Source organism: Corvus cornix, chromosome 21 (genome assembly GCF_000738735.6).
Source record: "Corvus cornix cornix isolate S_Up_H32 chromosome 21, ASM73873v5, whole genome shotgun sequence".
Classification (NCBI taxonomy): domain Eukaryota; kingdom Metazoa; phylum Chordata; class Aves; order Passeriformes; family Corvidae; genus Corvus; species Corvus cornix.
In genome coordinates, this window is record NC_046350.1 from 1216907 (window position 1) to 1236960 (window position 20054).

The following is a 20054-nucleotide window of genomic DNA, read 5'->3' on the forward strand; positions in this document are numbered from 1 at the left end:
CTGCAGGGGCAGCTCGGGGTTCCCAGAGCAGAGCGCAGCCCGGCTGGGGAGGCCTGCCCGTTTGTGAAAAACGAGGTTCACTCTCCTGTTAGAAATTAAAGAGTTTAATATAAAGACAATAAGAGACACATAAAATAAAGCAAAGGGATAACGGCCGGGTGCCTTGGCGCTCTGCCAAGAGCACACCTGATGCTAGAGGTGAGTCCTTTTTATACCATTTTTACTGTCTGTTCTCTATTCATATTAAAACTTTTCCAGGAGCTGTTCTGCATGGCCACTCCTTGGTTCCGCCTTTTTAGAGCATGCGTAGTCTTCTGCCTTGTGGTTTTATTTCTTTTGATTCTTGGGGTTGGGCCCGCTGGGTGAGAGTCGATGGTAGGGTGGATCTCTTAATTCTTCAGACAGTCAGGGCTGATTGCAGCTTTGGCCTCTTTGCCCCCCGGGCAGAGCGGTGATAGCGGCTCTCGGACCCTCCTGGCCGCCCGTTCTCCAGGCAGAGCAGCCTTTGGGCCCTTTTGTTCTCTGGACAAAGTGTTGATCAGCAGCTTCTCGGGCCTCATCCTCTGTTCGCTTGGAGGTTATCTTACTTGCTCACACTTGCTAACATTCTTGCTAAAACGAGAGAGAACTACATCCACACAGCAAAAAGCATTTCTAACATTATATAATATCTACCTTAATACTTTGCAAGAAGCCAATACTATAATATATGTTTATAACACCGTTCATCTCCCTGCCCACCTGGGCACATGCCGGCTGAACATGAGCCCAGTTGTGCCCAAATGGGCAAGGAGGCCAATGGCACGTGGGCTGTACCAGCCACAGGGTGGCCAGTGGGACCAGGGCAGTGACTATCCGCCGGTGCTGAGGCATCTCTGGTCCTGGGGTCAGTTCTGGGTGCTTCACTAGAAGAAAAACATTGCTGAGCTGGAGAACAAGGAGCGGCACAAGGAGGGAGCTGGGAGGGTTCAGCCTGGAGAAAAGGAGGCTCGAGGGGACTTTCTCGCTCTCCACAACTCCAGGAGGATGCAGCCATGTGAGGGTCGGGCTCTGCTTCCAGGGAACAAGGGACAGGACAGGACAAGAGGGATTGGCCTCAAGTTGTTGCAGGGGAGGTTCACATAGGACCTCAGGAAGAACTGCTGTGGAAAGGCTCGTCCAGCCCTGGAACAGGCTGCCCAGGGTAGTGGTGGAGTCCCCATTTCTGAAAAGATTTAAAAGCCATGTAGACGTGGCACTTGGGGACATGGTTTAGTAGTGGCTTTGGCAGTGGTGGGGGAACAATTGGTCTTGATCTTCAGGGCCTTTTTCACTAATTCCATGATTGCAACAGTTAGGTCTGTGATTGTTTTCAAGGTTTGATCAGCTGAACACTGCCTTTGGGAGGTCCCAATGTCCTGACTCTGCTTGGGGAGAAGTCATGCTTTCTCTGGCAGAAAGATGAGCAAGGTATGTAAACAAGTGCACTGCAACTTTTCTACTTGGAAAGAGACCTTTATTGTCGCGAGACGATCGGCGATGAAAGAGACAGGGCAGATTGCTTGGATGCAATAAGCCGATTTTATACATACAGAGCTGAGTATTTATACTTTTTCAGCAGTTACTAAAAATAAATTCTTACATAAGCAGCAATCACTATAACAACCATATCTATGTTTCTTAATAACATCGCAAAACTAAAAGCTAGCACTATCACAGGTACATACCAAGCATGCTTTTCTTCTGTGCTGACTATTTCATTGCCACGGTTTGTGGCCTAGCAGCGTTAGCACATCTACTTCTGACATGAGTTTAGCAGTGCTCTCACTTCTGCTTTCTAGCTGTATCGCCACACTTTTCTGAAGAAGAATCCTGATTTGGAAATTGTTATGTATGCACACAATGGTTGAGTGCAGCAGTCTGAGTACAGTCAATGCTGTAGCTGGGCTTTGCCCTTTCCTTGTGGTAAGAGGAGGCTCCAGTGTGAAGATCAGCCCTGACTCGGCTCATACAGAACTGGGCTGGCCCAGAACACCTTTCTGCCACTGAAATGCCAAAACAGCAATACCTGCTTTTGGTGAACCAAGGTGATCTATTTCTACACCTTCAACCTGTGTTTGGTGACACAGTTTTCTCAGGGCATTTCCTAACGATTCTAAGGATAATTTTTGAGTCGTCTTGGTCTCTCTTTAGGTTGTGCAGATCCAGAATATTTGGGCCTTGGCACATACATGTCTTAGGCTGGAGAACCACTGCTCTATTCCTTGTTACAATCTTGGCACATGAAGGTTCTGCTGTTAGGCAGGACACTGTTACTGCTTCCTGAAGGTGAAAATCTACTCAGTGATTTGCGTTGTTGAATTGTGTCCTTCAATGTGTCCCAGCTGTGGTTTTGCTTTAAAAACCCCTGCAGTTCATCTGAAGATAACTTCTTTTGCAGGCCAGGGATGGGCAGTGGTACTAGATGAATGATGCCTTAAGACATCTCTCTGCCAAAGTACATATTTACTCTTCTATGCCAGGTAGGAACAAGTGTGAAAGGATGTTCAGAATACACTCTCCTGTTACTGCTTCTGTTGCTGTTCTTCTCTGGTGGATTTTGCTTTTTTGTCATAGGAGAGAATGACTGTTTGTCCAGGTGAGTTCTGTCTGTCCTTCAGTTTGACAGGCCCTTTCTTCTCCCTCGTTGTCTGGCACTAAACTGCACTTATGTAAATTGCCAGCTGTATGCCCTCTGAGAAGGGCCAGCTGTGAAAAGTGGCAAAATGAACATCTGAGAGGGTATAAAGATGAGTCACTGCTTGAAAGGGACAAACATGGCTGGAAAACCATAATCTATTTTCCAAAGCCTTGTGCTTCTTCGGTCTTCTGCATGTTATGTCAAGTGTGCCAGAAAATGATAGGTCTAAAGCCACAAGGAAACTGCAAGAAATCAAGGAGGTGGAGAAAACCCACACACCCTGAGGAGGGGGAGAAGCTGAACAGAAGCCAGCCAGACATTCCACCTCCCAGGAAATGCAGGGCACCCTCACCACCAGCTGGGATATGGCCATGGGAACCTGCTCAGCTGTTCCCACGGGGAGAGAAAGAGCCTCCTGATGGCAGAAGCTCAGGGGAGGATGGTGCAAGAGTGAAGAAGGGGAACTCCAGAGAGAAGGACTAAAAACTAGCAACATTTGCAGCATTGCAACAGTTGCCTCACTCTTTGCCAACCATTTCAAGTGCATGGCTAGCGTAGGGACCTGTTTCAGTACTCGTCACCAAGCTTCCCACCGTAACCTGCCAGTGATCATCAAAGGCTGCAGACATCTCAGAAGAATGTTGACCATTAAACCTGACATTTATGATTGAAACAATAAAACCGTCAAACCAAACCCAGTCCCAAGTGGTGCTTCTGATTATTCTATAGAGAGTTTGACCATGCAAGAAAAAACAGACGGGGTTTTTTAAAATTCGTTTAAGTCAAGACTTCTGTGTTGGTTTAACACAGTATGTTTTTAGTGGGGGTGGGAGAAAAGCTGCTCGAAACTTCTGCGTCCAGCAGAGAGCCAGTCGCTGAAGGCTCTGATGATAGGCAGGTTACTAGCCCAATTAGAGAAGTTGGTGACACCTCTGTGATGACATATTTAAGAAAGGAAAAACTGTGGGAAGCGCTCTTCTCCCCAGGGGTGGTGAGGCAGCCGCTGCGACCCATCCCAGTGGGGGATGCCCAGGGCTGCACGGCCGGAGCCCTCCTGAAGCCAGGACTGCAGCCGGGCTCCTCCAAAGCTGCAGCTGCCCCGTGAGGACCACGCGGCCAGGGCCGGCTGTGCGGTACCAGCAGGGACCACATGGCCAGCAGCAAGAGACACAGCGAGCAGTTCCCCGATGCAGAGCCCAGATGAGATCAACCTCTCAACTGCAACTTACACCAATTTTCTTCCAAGTCAGAGAAGAAGGAAAAGTGAGGACACATGAGGAAAACCAACACAACGGCACCAAGGTCAGTGAAAAAAAGGAGAGGGAGGAGATGCTCCAAGAGCCAGAGCTGAGATTCTCCTGCGAGCTGTGGTGAAGACTATAATACATTTTCCCTGTAATTCATGAGGTGCACGGGGGGGTGCAGAGATCCACGTGCAGCCTGTGAAGGAGAGTACTCACGCTGGAGCACGTGGACACTGAAAAGCTGTAATCTAGTGAGGAACTCGAACAGAGAGAGATGACCCTTGCTTTTAGAGATAGAGGAAGAGAGCCTTTACTTCAAAACTAGAATAGCTCATCCTTAAAAGACTAAACCACATGAACTAAAATGACCCACACTAGGCAGTTGTGGGAAGACTGCTTGACCCATGGGAGGGATTTACACTGCAGCAGGTTTGGGCGGGACTATTGCTTGTAAAAGTTAAAACCACACTAGAAGAGTTCGCAGAGAGCTATCTCCTGTGGGAAGGATCCCACGGCACAGCAGAAGAAACTCTCTTCCTTAAGCATACTGAAGAAAGATTTTTAAGACGTGGAATACTGACCAAAACCTTATGTTCTGTTTCCTTGTGTAGTTGGTGGAAAGAGGGAGGGACTGGGAAAGAAAGGTGTTCTGAAAGTTCTCTTTGGCTCTCATTACCCTTTTTACTTTCAATTTTGTTAATAATAAATCTTCTTTATACTGTTTAAGTTTTGAACCTGTTTTGCCTTAAAGTGGTTTTTTTTTTCAATAATCCTTAACTCATGAAAATGAAGTTTTAATTTCCCCTCATCTGCTTAGCTATGGCAGAGAAAAATGAGTGAATAGTTTTTCGTGGGTGCCTGGTGCTTAACCAGCTTCAAACTGCAACAACTTCCTTTATGAACACTCCCCTGTGATGCAGAAAGGTGGGAGCTTTGTAAACCTGTATTGAAAAAGCATGCAGAGATCTCAGGGAAAAAAATTTCTCAGGAACAGAGTGTCTCCAGGGCTGCTGGATCAGAGGCTCAGCTCCCTTGTGTGTGGCTCATGTTCTTCCAAGTGCAACATCTAGTGCAAGAGAGACAGGGAACCAAGGGAGTGCAAACATGGACACTGACAGTCCCCATCAACAGGGCTGTCTGGTTAAGCAGGTGGGTTTCTACTCTTTTTACTCCTTCTTTTGGTGAAGAAATTGGTTTCCTGGCAGACTTGGGCAGTGGAGTTTGATTAAAAAACACAACACTTCACCTTGATGATTCTGCAGTGTCTCACACACGCTGCAGTTTGTATACCTTCTGGTCTATTTCTCAGCCAGCCCAGACCTGAAATCAGTTTCTGAGGCAAAAACCAAGACAAATATTTAGGCATTTCTTCTCACAGAAAGTATAAAGCACCCAGCTCCCAAGCCTGCTGTGAAACTCACTCCAAAATGAGGGAAGCATCCTCTTTCATCTCCAGTGCCAGTGCTTGGGACTGCTGTGCCTTCTAGAAACCAAGTCCAGTGAGAAAGGTGTTGGGAGTGGGGAATGTGAGCAGGAACAGGGTCCAGATGAGCACCCAAGTGAAGAGATCTTTCTTGGCACCAGTCATGGTCTGGTGACCTGTGTAAAAGTCACTTCTCCACCAGCCTAGGAGAAAGGGAAAGATACTGTAGTATTCAATTACCAAGAGAAATTATTTTATTTATTTAGCTACATGTATTGCATCTGCAGAAACCAGTCCTTTGTGTCTTGTCCTCTTACCTTCTCAGGCATATATGACATCAAAAAACACCTTCACAAATCGTGTAAAACTTGCAGTACCAGCCAAATTACTGCTCTTCCCCATCATCTGCTCAACCAACAGTGTTTCTCTCCAGGACTTGCACACTATGAGTGGCCTCCGTTTCCATGTTCCATAATTTTCATCTCTTTCTCTGTCTTTTCCTGTCTCCCTGGGCTCTCCTCTCTGCCGGGCACTTTTCTCAGTCGCTCCCTGACCTCCCAATGCTTTTCACTGTAATTGTGCTTCTGGCAGATGCTACCCAAAAGCACTGTCCAAGCCTGGTGATCTGCACCTTTTCTTCCTCTCCTGCTGCTGTTTGATGCATTTTTTTGATCTTATGGGCCCTTGTGCCCTGGCTCCCTCCTGCTGTTAAACCCTGTTAATGTAAGAGAAGTGACAGTCAGTCAGTGTCTCCTCCATGGTGCCTTACCTGCATCTCTCTGACCTGGACAGCTGATGGGAGCCATCACAGCCCCTCCTGGTACAGGCTTGTCTCTGGGTGTGGAACATGGTTCCTGAAGGAGAAGAGCAAAACTCACAATAATGCCTTGGAAATGTCCTGCTGGTAGAGCTGATTAGAAGGCTGCCAGCGAGGCAAGTTGGCATCAAGTCTCAAGACTGGTCCAGGGATGCTCTTGGGTAAAAGTGACACTTTCTCAGCTCCACAGCTTCTCTGGGCAAGCCATGTCAGTGCTTCACCACCCTCACAGGGAAGAATTTCTTCCCAGTGTTCCATCTAACCCTGCCAGGCATCAGTGTGATGCCATTCCCCCTTTTCCTGTCACATCAGCTTGTCCCAAGTGCCTCTCCAGCTCTTTCGGAGCCCCTTTAGGCACTGGAAGAGGCTCTAAGTTCTCCCCAGAGCCTTCTCTTGTCCAGGCTGAACATCCCCAGCTCTTTGTCTCCAGAGCAGAGCTGCTTCAGCCCTTAGAGCAGTTTCATAGCCTCTGGACAGCAGGTCCACATCCTTCCTGTGCTGGAGAACCCAGAGCTGCAGGTGGGGTCCTGTCTGACCAAAGAAGAGGGGCAGAACCCCCTCTCACCTGCTGCCCATGCTGTGGGGATCAGCCCAGGATATAGTTTCTGGGCTGCCAGTGCACGTGGCCAGCTCATGTCCAGCCTCTCACCAGCATCCCACATCCTTGTTGGCAGGGCTGCTCTCAATCTGTTCATCCCACAGCCTGGATTGATACTGGGTGTTACCCTGACCCATGCGCAGCACCTGCATTTGGCCTTGTTGAACCTCATAAAGTTCCTATGGGCCCACTGACTGAGCCTGTCCAAGTCCATCTGGATGGCCCTGTCCTCTAGGTGTGTCACCCACACTGCTCAGCTCAGCATCATCTTCCAGCGTGCTGAGGGTGCACTCGATCCCACTGTCTGTGTCATTGATGAAGATATTGAATAGCACTGGTGCCAGTACAGACCCCTGAGGGATACCCCTTGTCACAGATGTCCATTGGGACTCAGCCATCTGCCCATCCATTCATCTGTCCTTTTGTCCTTCTGTCTGTCCATCCATCCAGGTGACTTAGCATCTGTCCTCTCTCCCATCTGTCCTACCCCCATCCATCCGTCTGCCCATCCTTCCCTCTGGCCTGGCCATCCCTGCTCTCTCCATCTGTCCAGCCATCCATCTCTGAGAGACTGGAATGTTAATGGTTAAGGACTCAAAACAATTGTGCCCTATCTGAAGTGGAACATCATACAGTGTAGAACTCCCCTGCCCCTGTTCCCACAGAGCTGGAGCACATATTAACCTATTGAACATTGCATTTTGCAGGCTTCTTCAACCCCTGACAGATCAAGGCTGTGAACATCACTTGACCAACTTACATCGAAATTGCAACAACCAGGTTTTGTCCCTGGCCCCACTGGTGAGTGGTAACTATATAACCATTCTGTTCTTATCCTTTCTTTCTTTTCCCTTATACGTTTTCTTTAATGATATTTTTATGGTTTTATATTACTGATAGGAAAGATGTATGCTAATGTCTTTACAAACAATTCCATGGGTGAGGGTATGGGTCTTTGAAATGAGTCTTAATGTCTCTACCAACTTCAAGCTGCAGGTTTGTTACAGAACAGTTTGACTCCTGAAACAGACAAATGGATCTACACAAGTCTGACTTTATGAACTTTGGATGGAAATGATATGTTTAAGAGGGGAATATGTGGCAGGTGGTTTGGAAAGGCTGTACCTTCCTAGTATCTCAGCCAGTGAGATACTAGGTGTGTGTGCCCAGTGGACTCTCTCCCTTTATTTGAATAAAGTTGTAGGACTCCTCTGTCTCCTTTATGGACACTGGCTTTTCATTGCGTGAATTTCTGCACATTACTATAGATAGTAACAAAAATGGCTACATTTTAAGATTTGCTAAGTACCTGTTGGGGCTTTTGGGAGTTCCCCTTCTGTTTTCTTTTTTCTCTTGAGAAATTTTCCCTATATATGTTGCCAGGGCAACAAATTGCTGGGTGCTTGGGAGAAACAAAAGACCTGGCCACTGAGGGAGGAGCCCAATGGGCTACTCTTTTTCACCTGGGGATGTGGGCTGTTAGCTCTCTGTGTTTGGACGGGGAGAGAGGCGGGAAGGGATTTGTCAGCATGGCAGGCTTCTGCTTTTTTGGCTGCCTTCCTTCTACCAGAGAAACCCTGGGATTCCCAAGCCCGCCTTTCCCTGCCCCGCTGGGAGCTGGGCTGCAGCCACCCTGCCCCCGCCATTGCTTCGAGCCTTCGCTATTCTGTAGCCCTGCATGTCCTGCCTGCTGAGACCTTCGGGGGTTCCCACTGCAGCTCTGGAATTCGATACATCTCATCTGCCCCCGGGATTTGTGCTCATCCCTGCTGTTCCAGCCTGCCGTTCCAGCCTGCTGTTCCTGAGGGTCCGGCCGGACACCGGGATCAGCTGCCCAGGGGTTTGTGAAGCCTTTGTCCCATCCCTTCCCGGGATCCCAGGCCACCAGTGCTGCGTGCTCCCCAATCTCGCTCCGGAGCGCCCCCTGCAGCCGCGGGGGAACCATCGCACCTGCCCTGCTCACCGGGAGCCGCCAGCGCCCCTGCCGGCTGCGAGCGGAACTGCACCCGAGGGGAAAGGGCCTGACAGCCGAGAAGGCTGGCACTGGGTTTGTGATTGTTTGCTGTTAATGCCATAGTTATTGTTGTTTGTTTGTCTTGTTATACATATATATATATATATATATATATATATATATATATAAAAGAGTAAAGAACTGTTATTCCTATTCCTCATATCTTTGCCTGAAAGCCCCTTAATTTCAAAATTATAATAATTCGGAGGGAGGGCAGTTGCATTTTTTTTTCATTTCAAGGGAGACTCCTGCCTTCCTTGGCAGACACCTGTCTTTCAAACCAAGACAGTACCTTATTCTACCTTAATGTTCTCAAGTTTGCAAATAAAAGCTTGTTCTTGAACTTCCTGAGTATTTTGTTGTTTCTCCCCACACATTTACTCACCACCAGCAGAGTAAATCAACCAACCTTCCCCTAAACCCTCCAAGCAGACCAGGGCATAACACCACCCCAGTCAGTCATCCAGCTGTCCATCCATCCTTCATCCTGGCTACCCCTGCTGTCCATCTCTCCAGCCATCCAGCCCAAACATTATTTCATCTGGCCGTTCATCCATCCATCTGTCCAGACAATCCCTGCCATCTGTCCCCCTGGCCTGGCCATCTCTGCTGTCTGTCTGTCCATATGGCCCATGGCTGGCCAACCTTGCTGTCTCTCCATCTAGCCCGCCCATCCATCCATCCATCCATCTATGACCCCACTGGAGAGAGGGAGGTGTTTGTCCATCCATCTATCCCTGGCCCCCACCCCCTCAAGAAGCCCTCTCCACCCAATTTCCTCCATGACCCTGAAGGGGACAAGCTCGATGATGACTATCCCTGCTGCAAGAACAAGGGCAAAGTGACACCCTGTGGGGGAACAGAGAGGGACAGGTGGGAACCCCCACCTCCCCCAGGCATAGGATAGGGATGAACAAGATGGATGGATGGAAGATTCTGGAGGAGCATGGTAAGCCCTACATGCGTGGCAGAGTAGGGGAGTTTGGGGGGGAGATGAACCCCCAAAATTGTCACCCACCAGCACAAGCATGATGGCATGATTGGGAGCTGGAGAGCTGGGGTAAAAGTGTGGGTGGAGGCTCAAAACCCTGCTGGGAGGGTTCCAGACCCCATTTCGAGATCCCAGGGGTGCGGGGTGGGTTTTCTGTCCTATTGGGGGGGTTCTGGGGGTCTTGGACTCTTTAAGGGGGCCTCAGGTGTGCTGGAGGGGTTCCCTGCCCTCATTTGGGGGTCCCAAAGGTAGTGGGGGGAGGTCCTTGTTCCATTTGAGGGTGCTCTGTGGGGACATTGGTGAGGGTGTCCTGAATGCCTGTGTCACCTCCACTTCGGATTTTGGTTAGGGTCAGTGCTTCTGGGTGAGCCACCAGCTGCTGCTGACAGTGGCTTTGGGGTGGTTCTTGGGTTGTTTTGTCCTTCCCCACAAATCTCCTTGCAGGGATATCCAACTGGTCTGGGGACTACTTTGTGCAGCCAGCAAGCTCAGTGGTGAAGCTGAGGATGAGTGGAGCCAGTGCTGGCCACACCGTGCCACCAGCATCACGCAAGAGCAGCCACAGGTAGTTTGTGAGCAGGGAATGCCAAGTGCTGGGAGAGCCTCTGTGGGTCCATTCGAGGACAAGGAATAGACCTCTGAGGAACCACTGGATCTGGCTGTGCTGAATCTGGCTGCCCCCACTACAGTTTGGGGAATGTCACAGGGTGAGTGGAAGCTTTAGACAAGCCCTGCCAGCTTAAATTTAAGAAATTACGCTGGCCCACAAGTTCTAAGGATGGCACATTAGGTCTATTTATAAAATGAGTTATTTATTAAACAGACAGGAGATAACAGACAAATCAGATTTACTTACTACACAGTATAAAATTAAAGGAACTAAGAGCAGGTTACATAGAACAGTGCACTATATCAAGGTACCTATATTAAAGCTAGCAAAAGAAATAGTATTGATTAGGAGTCAAATGTAACTTACTACTGAAATGAGGATAACATACTGTCTCGGTTTTGAAAGACAGGTGTCTGCTAAGGAAGGCAGAAGCCCCCTTGAAGTGGCAGATATAACCCCTTTTCCCTCCAAGTTATTATATTTTGAAATCAAGCGCCTTTAGTCAAAGATGTGGGAAATAGGAATAACAGTTCTTTACTATATATATATATATATATATATATATGTATGTATATATATATATATGTATATAACCAGTCAAACAAACAACAATAACTATGGCATTAACAGCAAACAATCACAAACCCAGTGCCAGCCTTCTCGGCTGTCAGGCCCTTTCCCCTCGGGTGCAGTTCCGCTCGCAGCCGGCAGGGGCGCTGGCGGCTCCCGGTGAGCAGGGCAGGTGCGATGGTTCCCCCGCGGCTGCAGGGGGCGCTCCGGAGTGAGCTCGGGGAGCACGCGGCACCGGTGCCCTGGGATCCCGGGGAGGGATGGGACAAAGGCTTCACAAACCCCCTGGGCAGCTGATCCCGGACTCTCAGGAACAGCAGGCTGGAGCGGCAGGCTAGAAGGGCAGGCTGGAGCTGCAGGGACGAACACAAATCCCGGGTGGCAGATGAGATGTATCCAGATGGGAGAACCCCACGGAGGTCCAGGCAGGTGGGGCGAGCAGGGCTACAGCGTAGCGAAAGCTCGAAGCAGCAGCGGGGCAGGGCGGCCACAGCTCGGCCTCCAGCAGGGCAGGGAAAGCGGCTTTTGGGGTCCCGGCGTTGTTTCCAGCAGGAAGAAAGAACGGCCAAAAAGAAAGAAGCAGCAGCTCCTTTCTCTGCACCTTCTCTCTCCAGACGCTCAGAGCGAACTGACCCCACACCCAGGTGTAGACAAAGGAGTAGCCAGGCCCGCCCCACCCCCCTTTTTGTCTTTCTTAAGTACAGCTATTTGTCCCGTAGCAACATGCCTATGGGAGAAAATTCCTTTAACAGGAAAAAACTAAGACTAAACTGAAACCCCAACACGTACACAGAGTTCTTTTACTCAGCCTCCAGAGGAGTAATTGCAAAGCAGGCATCCCTGTTCAGGGAGAAACTCCACACATTTCCAGAAAAATGTGCAGAAGGTTTCTGCTTTGTGAAAGTCTGGTGTAGCTTTTATAGTTTGTAAAGTGAGGTGTCCGTCAGTCAGAAATCCAGCTTATCTTTCCAAAATTCACTTCATCAGTAAGATGTTTATTGGCAGTTGGGAGATGCCAGACTAATGTTTACCGAATGGCACCAAAACAACTCATACAAGACAGCTTGTCTTGTCCTGTTTGATTTATCTGACCAGTTAACAAGCTACAGATAAGCTTTTGTGGGGTTTGAGATGCCCTACTACAAGGAAAAAAACCAGAAAATCCAAGTTTTCTGGAGTTTATATTGTTATTGAGCTGCAGGGAGGTTCTCCATGCTTCAATGGTGGAAAATGCCAGGCCTTTGCCAAGTGCTGTGCCAGCCCCGGGTGAGAAGCTGGGGCACCCCTCAAGTCTTGGCAGTACCAAACTCCCCTGGCAAATAATCAGTTGAAATGCTCAGATTTTTGCAAAACTATTTATTAGGGGATCAATGTGAGAAACAGAGCCGGTAGCATCTGGCACAGTATGTCCTGTTGCAGTCCTGGCTGTGGTCTCCACAAGCAAGGCGCTGGGTTTTGGTGGCTGGAGTGCTTGAGGGTGAGGAAGAAGAAGGTCTCTTGCAAGCTCTGGGCTGCTGAAGTGTATGCAAGGGTTGCTGTGGGGTCTTAGTGGTGCTGGGGGTGCCACTGGCTCTGTGGCAGGAAGAGCGTGCTGAGTACTGCAGGGGCATACCAGCCCAGCCTCCAGAGCCCATTCTCCAAATCCCTGGAGGCCTGGGGTTGCGCCACATCACCAGAGCTCTCTGTGGTGGGGAACAGGGAGGAAAGCATGAAGAGGGGGTGAGTGTTGCCTCCTTCTTTGTGGGAACCTTGGGCAGCTGGGGACATGGGGCACCAGGAAACCCAAGTATGTAAGGGATCCCAAGCACCCTTTGTCCCAGAGTGCCTGTGCCCAGGAGCCCCCTCCCTGTACCTTGGCACAGGATGAGCTGTAGCATCTTCCAGGCAGGTTCTGTTCCATGATTGGGTTGCCACTGCGGTGGCTGTACCATTTCATTCTGCTGGGAGACCCCATCACAGTCAAGTGACCCTTGGTGGGCTCCATCTGGGGACACCAGTGATGCTGACAGTACTGGCTTCCACAGTGGGTGGGGCTGGGGGCTTGGCAGATGTCCTGCTGGCACTTGTCACCAGTGTCCCCAACTGGCTCAGCCAGGCTGAGCCCATCCAGCTGGACAGTGGCTTTCTGGATGCCTCCCTGGCTGGCAGGGATGAAGGCACCTTTCTCCATGCTGGGGAAGATCTTGGCTATGCTGGAATCCTTACAGGATGCCCTCAGGTCTTCCTGGCTGAGCTGGTAGTACTGGGTGGCCTCAAAGCTGGCCTTCACCTCCTGCATGGAGATGAAGGGATGCTGAAGGGCAGCACTGGGTGTGATTCGCTCATGCGAGTCCCAAGTGAGCATCCTCTTGACCAGCTCCACCATCCTGTACAAATCACAGCGCTTGGCCAGCTCCTCCTGGTCAGGATCAGGCATCGGGCAGACATTCACTACCACCAACTGATCCAGTGAGGAAAAGATATGCTTCCTCCTTTCCATCAGCTTTGCCATCACCTTCCCTGGTGGTTTGAGCTGCCAGGTACCAGTGGAATGTGGCACCCGTTGGAAGAAGGACCGTGTCTTCTGGGCAGCACAGAGCAGCTCATCCCGGGGTAGCCCCAAGGTGGAGCAGATGTAGCATACCTGGTCATATTCGTCATTGCCAGGGTAGAGTGGCCAACCCAAGTGAAGCTCGGCCATCACGCAGCCCAAAGACCAGACATCCACCTTCTCGCAGAAGGGCAACCCCAGCAAGATCTCCGGTGCCCGGTAGAAGCGGGTTTGGATGTAGGGCTCCTGGACATGGCAGACCTCAGGGAGGAGGATAGCCGAGCCAAAGTCAACAAGCTTGATGCGGAATGGATAGCGTGCATGGTCCACCAGCATGATGTTCTCTGGCTTAAGGTCAGCATGGATGATGGAGAGCTCCTTCAGCTTGACCAGTGCCACCAGCACCTGTGCTGTGATGGTACGGATGTGCCGGACAGGCAGCGGTGAGAAGTTGTTCTGCTTTTGGAAGTCAAAGAGGTTTTGCTGCAGCAGCTCAAAGACCAGGTAGGTCCAGACCGTGTCACTGAAGGACTCGAGGAAATGGATGATGTGAGAGTCCTTCGTGTTCCCCTTCCGCAAGGCCTGCAGCAGCCTCAGTTCATTCTTCACTATTTGGCCATCGTGATCACAGTTCTTCAGGATCTTGATGGCCACCATCTCCCCAGTGCTCCTGCACTGCCCCTGTATCACCTGTCCAAAGGTCCCCTTCCCCACCATGGCCAATATGTCATAGCACTTGGCACCTACCACCAGCGTCACCATGGTGGGTTGGCTCCTCACCAGGGGCTCAGGATCCTCCAGCTCAGCACCCAGTGGGGACTGGAGACACCTAACTGTCCCAACCCAGCCTCACAACACTGTGGGTTCCAACATCACCATGACAACACATGATGTCACAACAGAAGTAGCCTGGGTGGAGGAATACCCAGAAACCCAACACTGGCCCCCCCAAATCCAGCCCTGTTCTCCCCAAATCCATCCACAAACCCAAGAACACATCCCTGATCCCCCCAAAATGGATCCCAGCCCCCTGAAAACCCATTTTCAACCCCCTAACCCCTTTCCCTGGTCCACCAAAACCCATCCAAGTCCTCCAAGACCCAGACACAGCCACCCAAAACTAAATTCTAGTCCACTAAACCCAGTTCCTTGTCCATCAAAACCTGTTCAAGCCCCCCCAAGATCCATCCCTCATTCCCCAAAACCCATCCAAGGCCCCCAAAACCTCTCCCTAGTCTCTCAAACCCATCTGAGCTCCCCATGATACATCCCCAGCCCCCAAATCTCCAGCCCAACATAACCCACCCCACGCCCCTCAAAACCAGCCCTAGCTCCTTGAAATCCACTTCTATTTCCCTAAAACACAGCCTAGCTCCCTCTCCCCCCCTTACTGCCAGCTCCAGAAAACCTGTCCCTGGCCCCCCAAACCCCATGCCCAGACCTCCTAGATATTCTCATTACTTTTTTGGGGGGTTAACATTTATTTCAGCCAAGCCAAGTGCAAGGACCTATTAAACACCTCTCCCATTTGATAGTAACATGTGGAAAGTATGCACAAAATCATTGAACACCGCCAAAAAAAGATTAATTTGGGCGAGTAAGGGAATTAAAGAGGGTTTGGGGCAGTAAGTGATGCTCCACCACTCTATCACCATTTTAGGGGATCGCAAAAGGTCCCCATGCTTGGTGGGGGGTTCATTGCTCACCACAGAGTTGGGGGCTCAGTGCCAGCTTACACAGCTGAAATGTAAGGGTCCTCTCACCTCTGAGTCCCCCCACATTGAAACTTGGGGTGACTTCCATCATCACTGGCTGGTGGTTGAATTGGGGGCCCCTGGGGACGAGCTCAACATAGGGTAACAGCATCTTCCTACCCTTGTGTTGGGTGATGGTGGGCTCCAGTGGGGACCCCCCAGAGGAGAAACCCATGCTGGGCACCCACTGCCAACACTGGAATTTGCCCTCTGCAGCCCTGTTGATGTGGGGCTGGAAGTTCTCCGCCTGCTTGTTTTCTCCTTTCTCCTTCAGTTTCACCACTGCTGATGCCTTCGCACTGCCCATTCTCATCCTCCCCTCACTTTCCAACCCACTCCAAACCAAAACTACACCAAATTTTTGCAATTTGATTCTAGACCAGCATCCCAGAACTATATCCTTCTTGGTGGTCTCCTTCATCATTCCATCCATCCCCAGTGGTACAAATTCAATACTGGCACCTTCAACAACTGCATGCTGGTAGGTTTTGGTATCCTCTGGCTGACTGGATCCTCTGGTTGTTGCACTGAGACAGTGCAACCAACAAGTGGAGACGGTGAACCCATGGGTCAATGGCTGCACCCACTCATCTCCCATTGTTCCCCTGGTTTTCAGCTTCAACTGGATTGTATTAGGAGACGACTTTTTCCTTCCTGCTGTGCCAATGATTAAGCTCCCAGGTCTTTCCCCACATCTCATTATTTTGGGGTCCCCCCAGTCCAGATAGCAGGGTTGGAGCTCCCAGATTTTGGCAACTTCACCCACCCCACCCAGCTCTGGCCAGACCCAGTGGGCAGTTTAGGCAGCGATGACACACAATGGCTGCCATCACCAGCAAGGTGATGTTGTCCTGCTTACAGAGAGGGAGAGGAGTTTTAGTGCTCTGTGGGTGTGACTAAGTTGTTATTCTGCATCATGTACATCATCACTAGTTCTGGCAGGAAAACCCAGACTGGAAGCCGGCCATTTTTTCCTCCTTCTGCGAAGGTGTCAGCATCAACCCCTATGGATTCAGTCCCTCTGCCACCCTGCTGGTGCCCTCTCCCCTTTTTCCTCCGGAGTGCAGCCACAGACTATAGTGCTGAAACAGACAGTGTAGAAAACACGAGCTGACTGTAGTACTGAACTGACATTGCTGGCAGGGAGGCTGCCACAGCAAATGACTGGCAGGGGCGACCCCACAATGCTGCAGAGTGTTAGAAGCAGCACCAGAAGCACCCATGCAAAACTGAGCTCAGTGGAGTGGCAATGCAATCCCTACTTGGATGACCTAGATGCCAGGGGGTTTGTTTTGTTACTGTTTTTCGTTATTTCAGGCTGGGGAGGCAGGAAATGTTGGCCACAGGAGTTTCCCTGACATCTTGCCTTGGTTCCTGATGACCCCATGGGTGGTGTGTGGGAATGCTCACCATATTGCCTTTGTCTGGTGAAGTCATGTGGACACAATATATGGGAAGCACCAGCCATCTTTTTTTTGTTCCCAGTGGTGAACACCTTTCTGTGGGTGAAACACCTTCTCTTTTTGTACACTTTTGCTATTAGTACTGCCATTGGTATTGTGCATGTCTTATTCAGTTCCTTTGTGCTTTTAGTAAATTGTTATCTCAACCCACAATTTCTGGCCTTTTGTCCATCCCTTACCAGAAGGCGTGGGGAAAGGGGAGTGGCTTATTCTCCATCATGTAACCCTGACGTTGAGAGGTCCTGTGGGACCCTGGTTCCGCCCACATCCCATTGTCCCTCCCATGACTTACCAATTCCAAACCACAGCAGCTTCATCCCTGTGCCATTGTCTTGGGCACTCTCCTCACAGCCAGTACCATTGTCCCTAGAAGGTGCACCTTTAGGTGCTTGACTGTGACTGGCCCAGAGGCCTTCAGGCATCCTTGGCACAGATTACCTCAGGAGAGTGTATTTCAAGGGCCCAAAAGGACCTCATTGGGCTTTGGGAGAGCTGCTGTGTAGACAGAGGAAATTAGATAGCTGAATCCCTTGCTTGGCCTGTCAGAGCACCCTTCTGCTGTGGGACTGCTGAGGGTCAAAGAACAACAGGTACCAATTGCCACAGCAACAGTGCAACATCAGCAATAGCTCACCAACCGGGACTGCAGAATCACCATCACTCTGATGGGATGAGTCGTAAACTGGAGAGTCAGGGAACATTCAAACTCGCTTACCCTCTAATAGCCCTGGCCCTAATGGCTAGTCCAGTAGAGAGTGGAGACTGACAGTGGACTGAATGAAGTCCCACCACCACTGAGTTCTGCTGTGCTGGACATGCTGGAACTTCGGTACAAAGTCCAAGGCAGCAAAATGGTGCCACCACTGATATTGCCAATGCATTTTTCTCCATTCCTCTGGCAGCAGAGTGCAGGCCACAGTTTGCTTTCACCTGGATGGGCATCCAGTACATCTGGAATCGACTGTCCCTGGGGTGGAAGCACAGTCCCACCATTTGCCACGGACTGATCCAAACTGCACTGGAAAAGGGCGAGGTTCCAGAACACTTGCAGCACACTGATGGCACCGTCATATGGGGCAACACTGCATACCAGTGGTGTGCAGAGGAAGTTTTTGAGAAAGGGGAGAAGATAATTCTAATCCTTCTGAAGGCCGACTTTGCTGTAAAACAAAGTAAGGTCAAGGGACCTGTTCAGGAAATTCAGTTTTTAGGAATAAAATGGCAAGCTGGACATCATCAGATTCCAATGGATGTGATCAACAAAATAGCAGCTATGTCCCCACTGACCAGCAAGAAGGACACACAGGCTTTCCTAGGCACTGTGGGCTCTTGGAGAATGCATATTCCAGATTACAGTCAGATGGTAAGACCTCTCTATCATGTAACCTGGAAGAAAAATTATTTCAGGTGGGGTCCTGAACAACAACAAGCTTTGGAACAAATTAAACAGGAGATTGTTCATGCAGTAGCCCTTGGGCCAGTCAGGACAGGACAGAATGCAAAAAAGTGTAGACAGGGAGAATGGTCCTTCCTGGAGTCTCTGGCAAAAAGTACCTGGAGAGACATGAGCACGATCTCTTGGGTTCTGGAGTCAGGAATACAAAGGATCTGAGGCCTGTTACACTCCAACTGAAAAAGATATTTTAGCAACTGATGAAGGGGTTCGAGCTGCCTCAGAAGTGATTGGCACCAAACCACAACTCTTTCTGGCACCCCAGCTGCCAGTGCTGGGTTGGATGTTCAAAGGGAAAGGCCCTTCCATACATCCTGTCACTGATGCCACATGGAGCAAGTGGATTCCTCTGATCACACAGCAAGCTCGAATAGGAAATCCAAATCACCCTGGGATCTTGGAAGTCATCATAAACTGGCCCGAAGGTGAAAACTGCAGATTATTTTCAGAAAAGGAGAAGGTAACACATGCTGAGGAGGCCCCACCATGTAATCAACTACCTGAGAATGAAAAGCGATATGCTCTCTTCACAGACAGTTCCTGTCATATCACAGGGATACACCAGAAATGGAAAGCTGCTGTGTGGAGTCCTACACAGCAAGGTGCAGAAGCTATTGGGAGACAAGGAGGATCCAGTCAAATAGCAGAGCTGAGAGCCACCCAGCTGGCTTTGGATATCATTGAACATGAGAAATAGCCAACACTCCATTGCGGCCGGATTGGGGTCTGTGGCTCAGATCCAGGAAGCCATGACCAACCCAGAGAGAGTGTCCCGCAAGGGACAGTCTTCCAGAGGTCTATGGCGTTCCCTCAGCCACCAGGGTGCCTTCGCAGAAAGGTGCCTGTCTCAGCAGGCTGTCAGCTCTTTAGTGATTTCAGCGAGAGTGACTTCAGCTCTTGTTCTGCGAGGCAAACCCCAGGCTGGACCAGGAGGAGAGAGACGAGAGGCTCATTTAGTAGTTCCACATGAGGCAGCTTTATTAGTCCACACCCCACGAAGGGGAGGTTAGGGATGAGCTCTCCAAACTCAAAGGGGGAGAAGGGTAGCTTTTATAGGGATACAAGTGTGGGTGTGAGAGGGTAGAAGCCAATGGGTTACAAATAATCTACATAGGATCTCCCAGAGGATCATGGCTCTTGTTTTCTCTCATCCTCACCGCAAAGTGCTGCCTTTTCCAAGGGGATCTTGCTGGGAGGTTACGCAATCTCCTTATCTCAGCAGGCCTCTCTCCAGGGCAGGGGCTGGGCATACCCCACAACACTCTACCTCTACACTGACTCATGGATGATAGCAAATGCTCTGTGGGGGTAGCTGACACAATGGAAAAGGGCCAATTGGCAGCACAAAGAGAAACCCATCTGGGCTGCCAAAGTGTTGTGAGGCATTGCTGTCCAGGTAAAGAAGCTGACTGTGAAAGTCTGTCATGTGGATGCACGCGTACCCAAGAGCTGGGCTACTGAAGAACATCACAACAATGGACAGGTGGATTGGGCTGCCAAGATTGAAGTGTCTCAGATGGATCTGGACTGTCAACATAAGGGTGAGTTATTTCTGGCTCAGTGGGGCCATGACACCTCAGGACATCAGGGAAGAGATGCAACATACCGATGTGCCCCATGACCGATGGGTGGACTTAACTATGGACACTATACCCCAGGTTATCCATGATTGTGAAACGTGCTGCAATCAAGTAGGGCCAAGCTGGTAAAGCCCCTGTGGTACGGTGTACAATGGTCAAAATATAAGTATGGGGAGGCCTGGTAGATTGATTGCATCACACTGCCACAAACCCCCCAAGGCAAGTGCTACATGTTACATGCTACTTGCTTGACAGTGGTGGAAACAACCACTGGGTGGCTGGAGACGTACCCTATGCCTCATGCCACTGCCTAGAACACCATCTTGGAACTTGAAAAGCAAGTTCTTT

The 20054-nt window shown here is 50.1% G+C and overlaps 1 protein-coding gene and 1 long non-coding RNA gene across 4 annotated transcripts; one reads left to right on the forward strand and one right to left on the reverse strand.

Annotated features, from left to right (window-relative positions):
* Positions 1-156: 156 nt before the first annotated feature.
* LOC104697536 lies at positions 157-8513 on the forward strand. Of its 3 annotated transcripts, XR_005603537.1 has the most exons (4): positions 157-198; positions 1357-1449; positions 7449-7542; positions 8312-8513. It is a non-coding gene; the product is annotated as an uncharacterized LOC104697536 (long non-coding RNA). The 3 variants fall into 3 exon arrangements; XR_005603536.1 differs by lacking the exon at positions 8312-8513 and having other exon boundaries at positions 7449-7968; XR_005603538.1 differs by lacking the exons at positions 157-198; positions 8312-8513 and adding an exon at positions 335-375 and having other exon boundaries at positions 7449-7968.
* Positions 8514-12471: 3958 nt separating this feature from the next.
* On the reverse strand, positions 12472-14419 carry HIPK4 (homeodomain interacting protein kinase 4). Its single transcript, XM_039564133.1, has 2 exons — positions 12709-14419; positions 12472-12608 (listed from the first exon to the last, which is right to left on the reverse strand). The coding sequence occupies exons 1-2, from the start codon at positions 14216-14218 to the stop codon at positions 12472-12474; spliced, it is 1647 nt and encodes a 548-aa protein (XP_039420067.1). The 5' UTR covers positions 14219-14419.
* Between the last annotated feature and the right edge of the window lie 5635 nt (positions 14420-20054).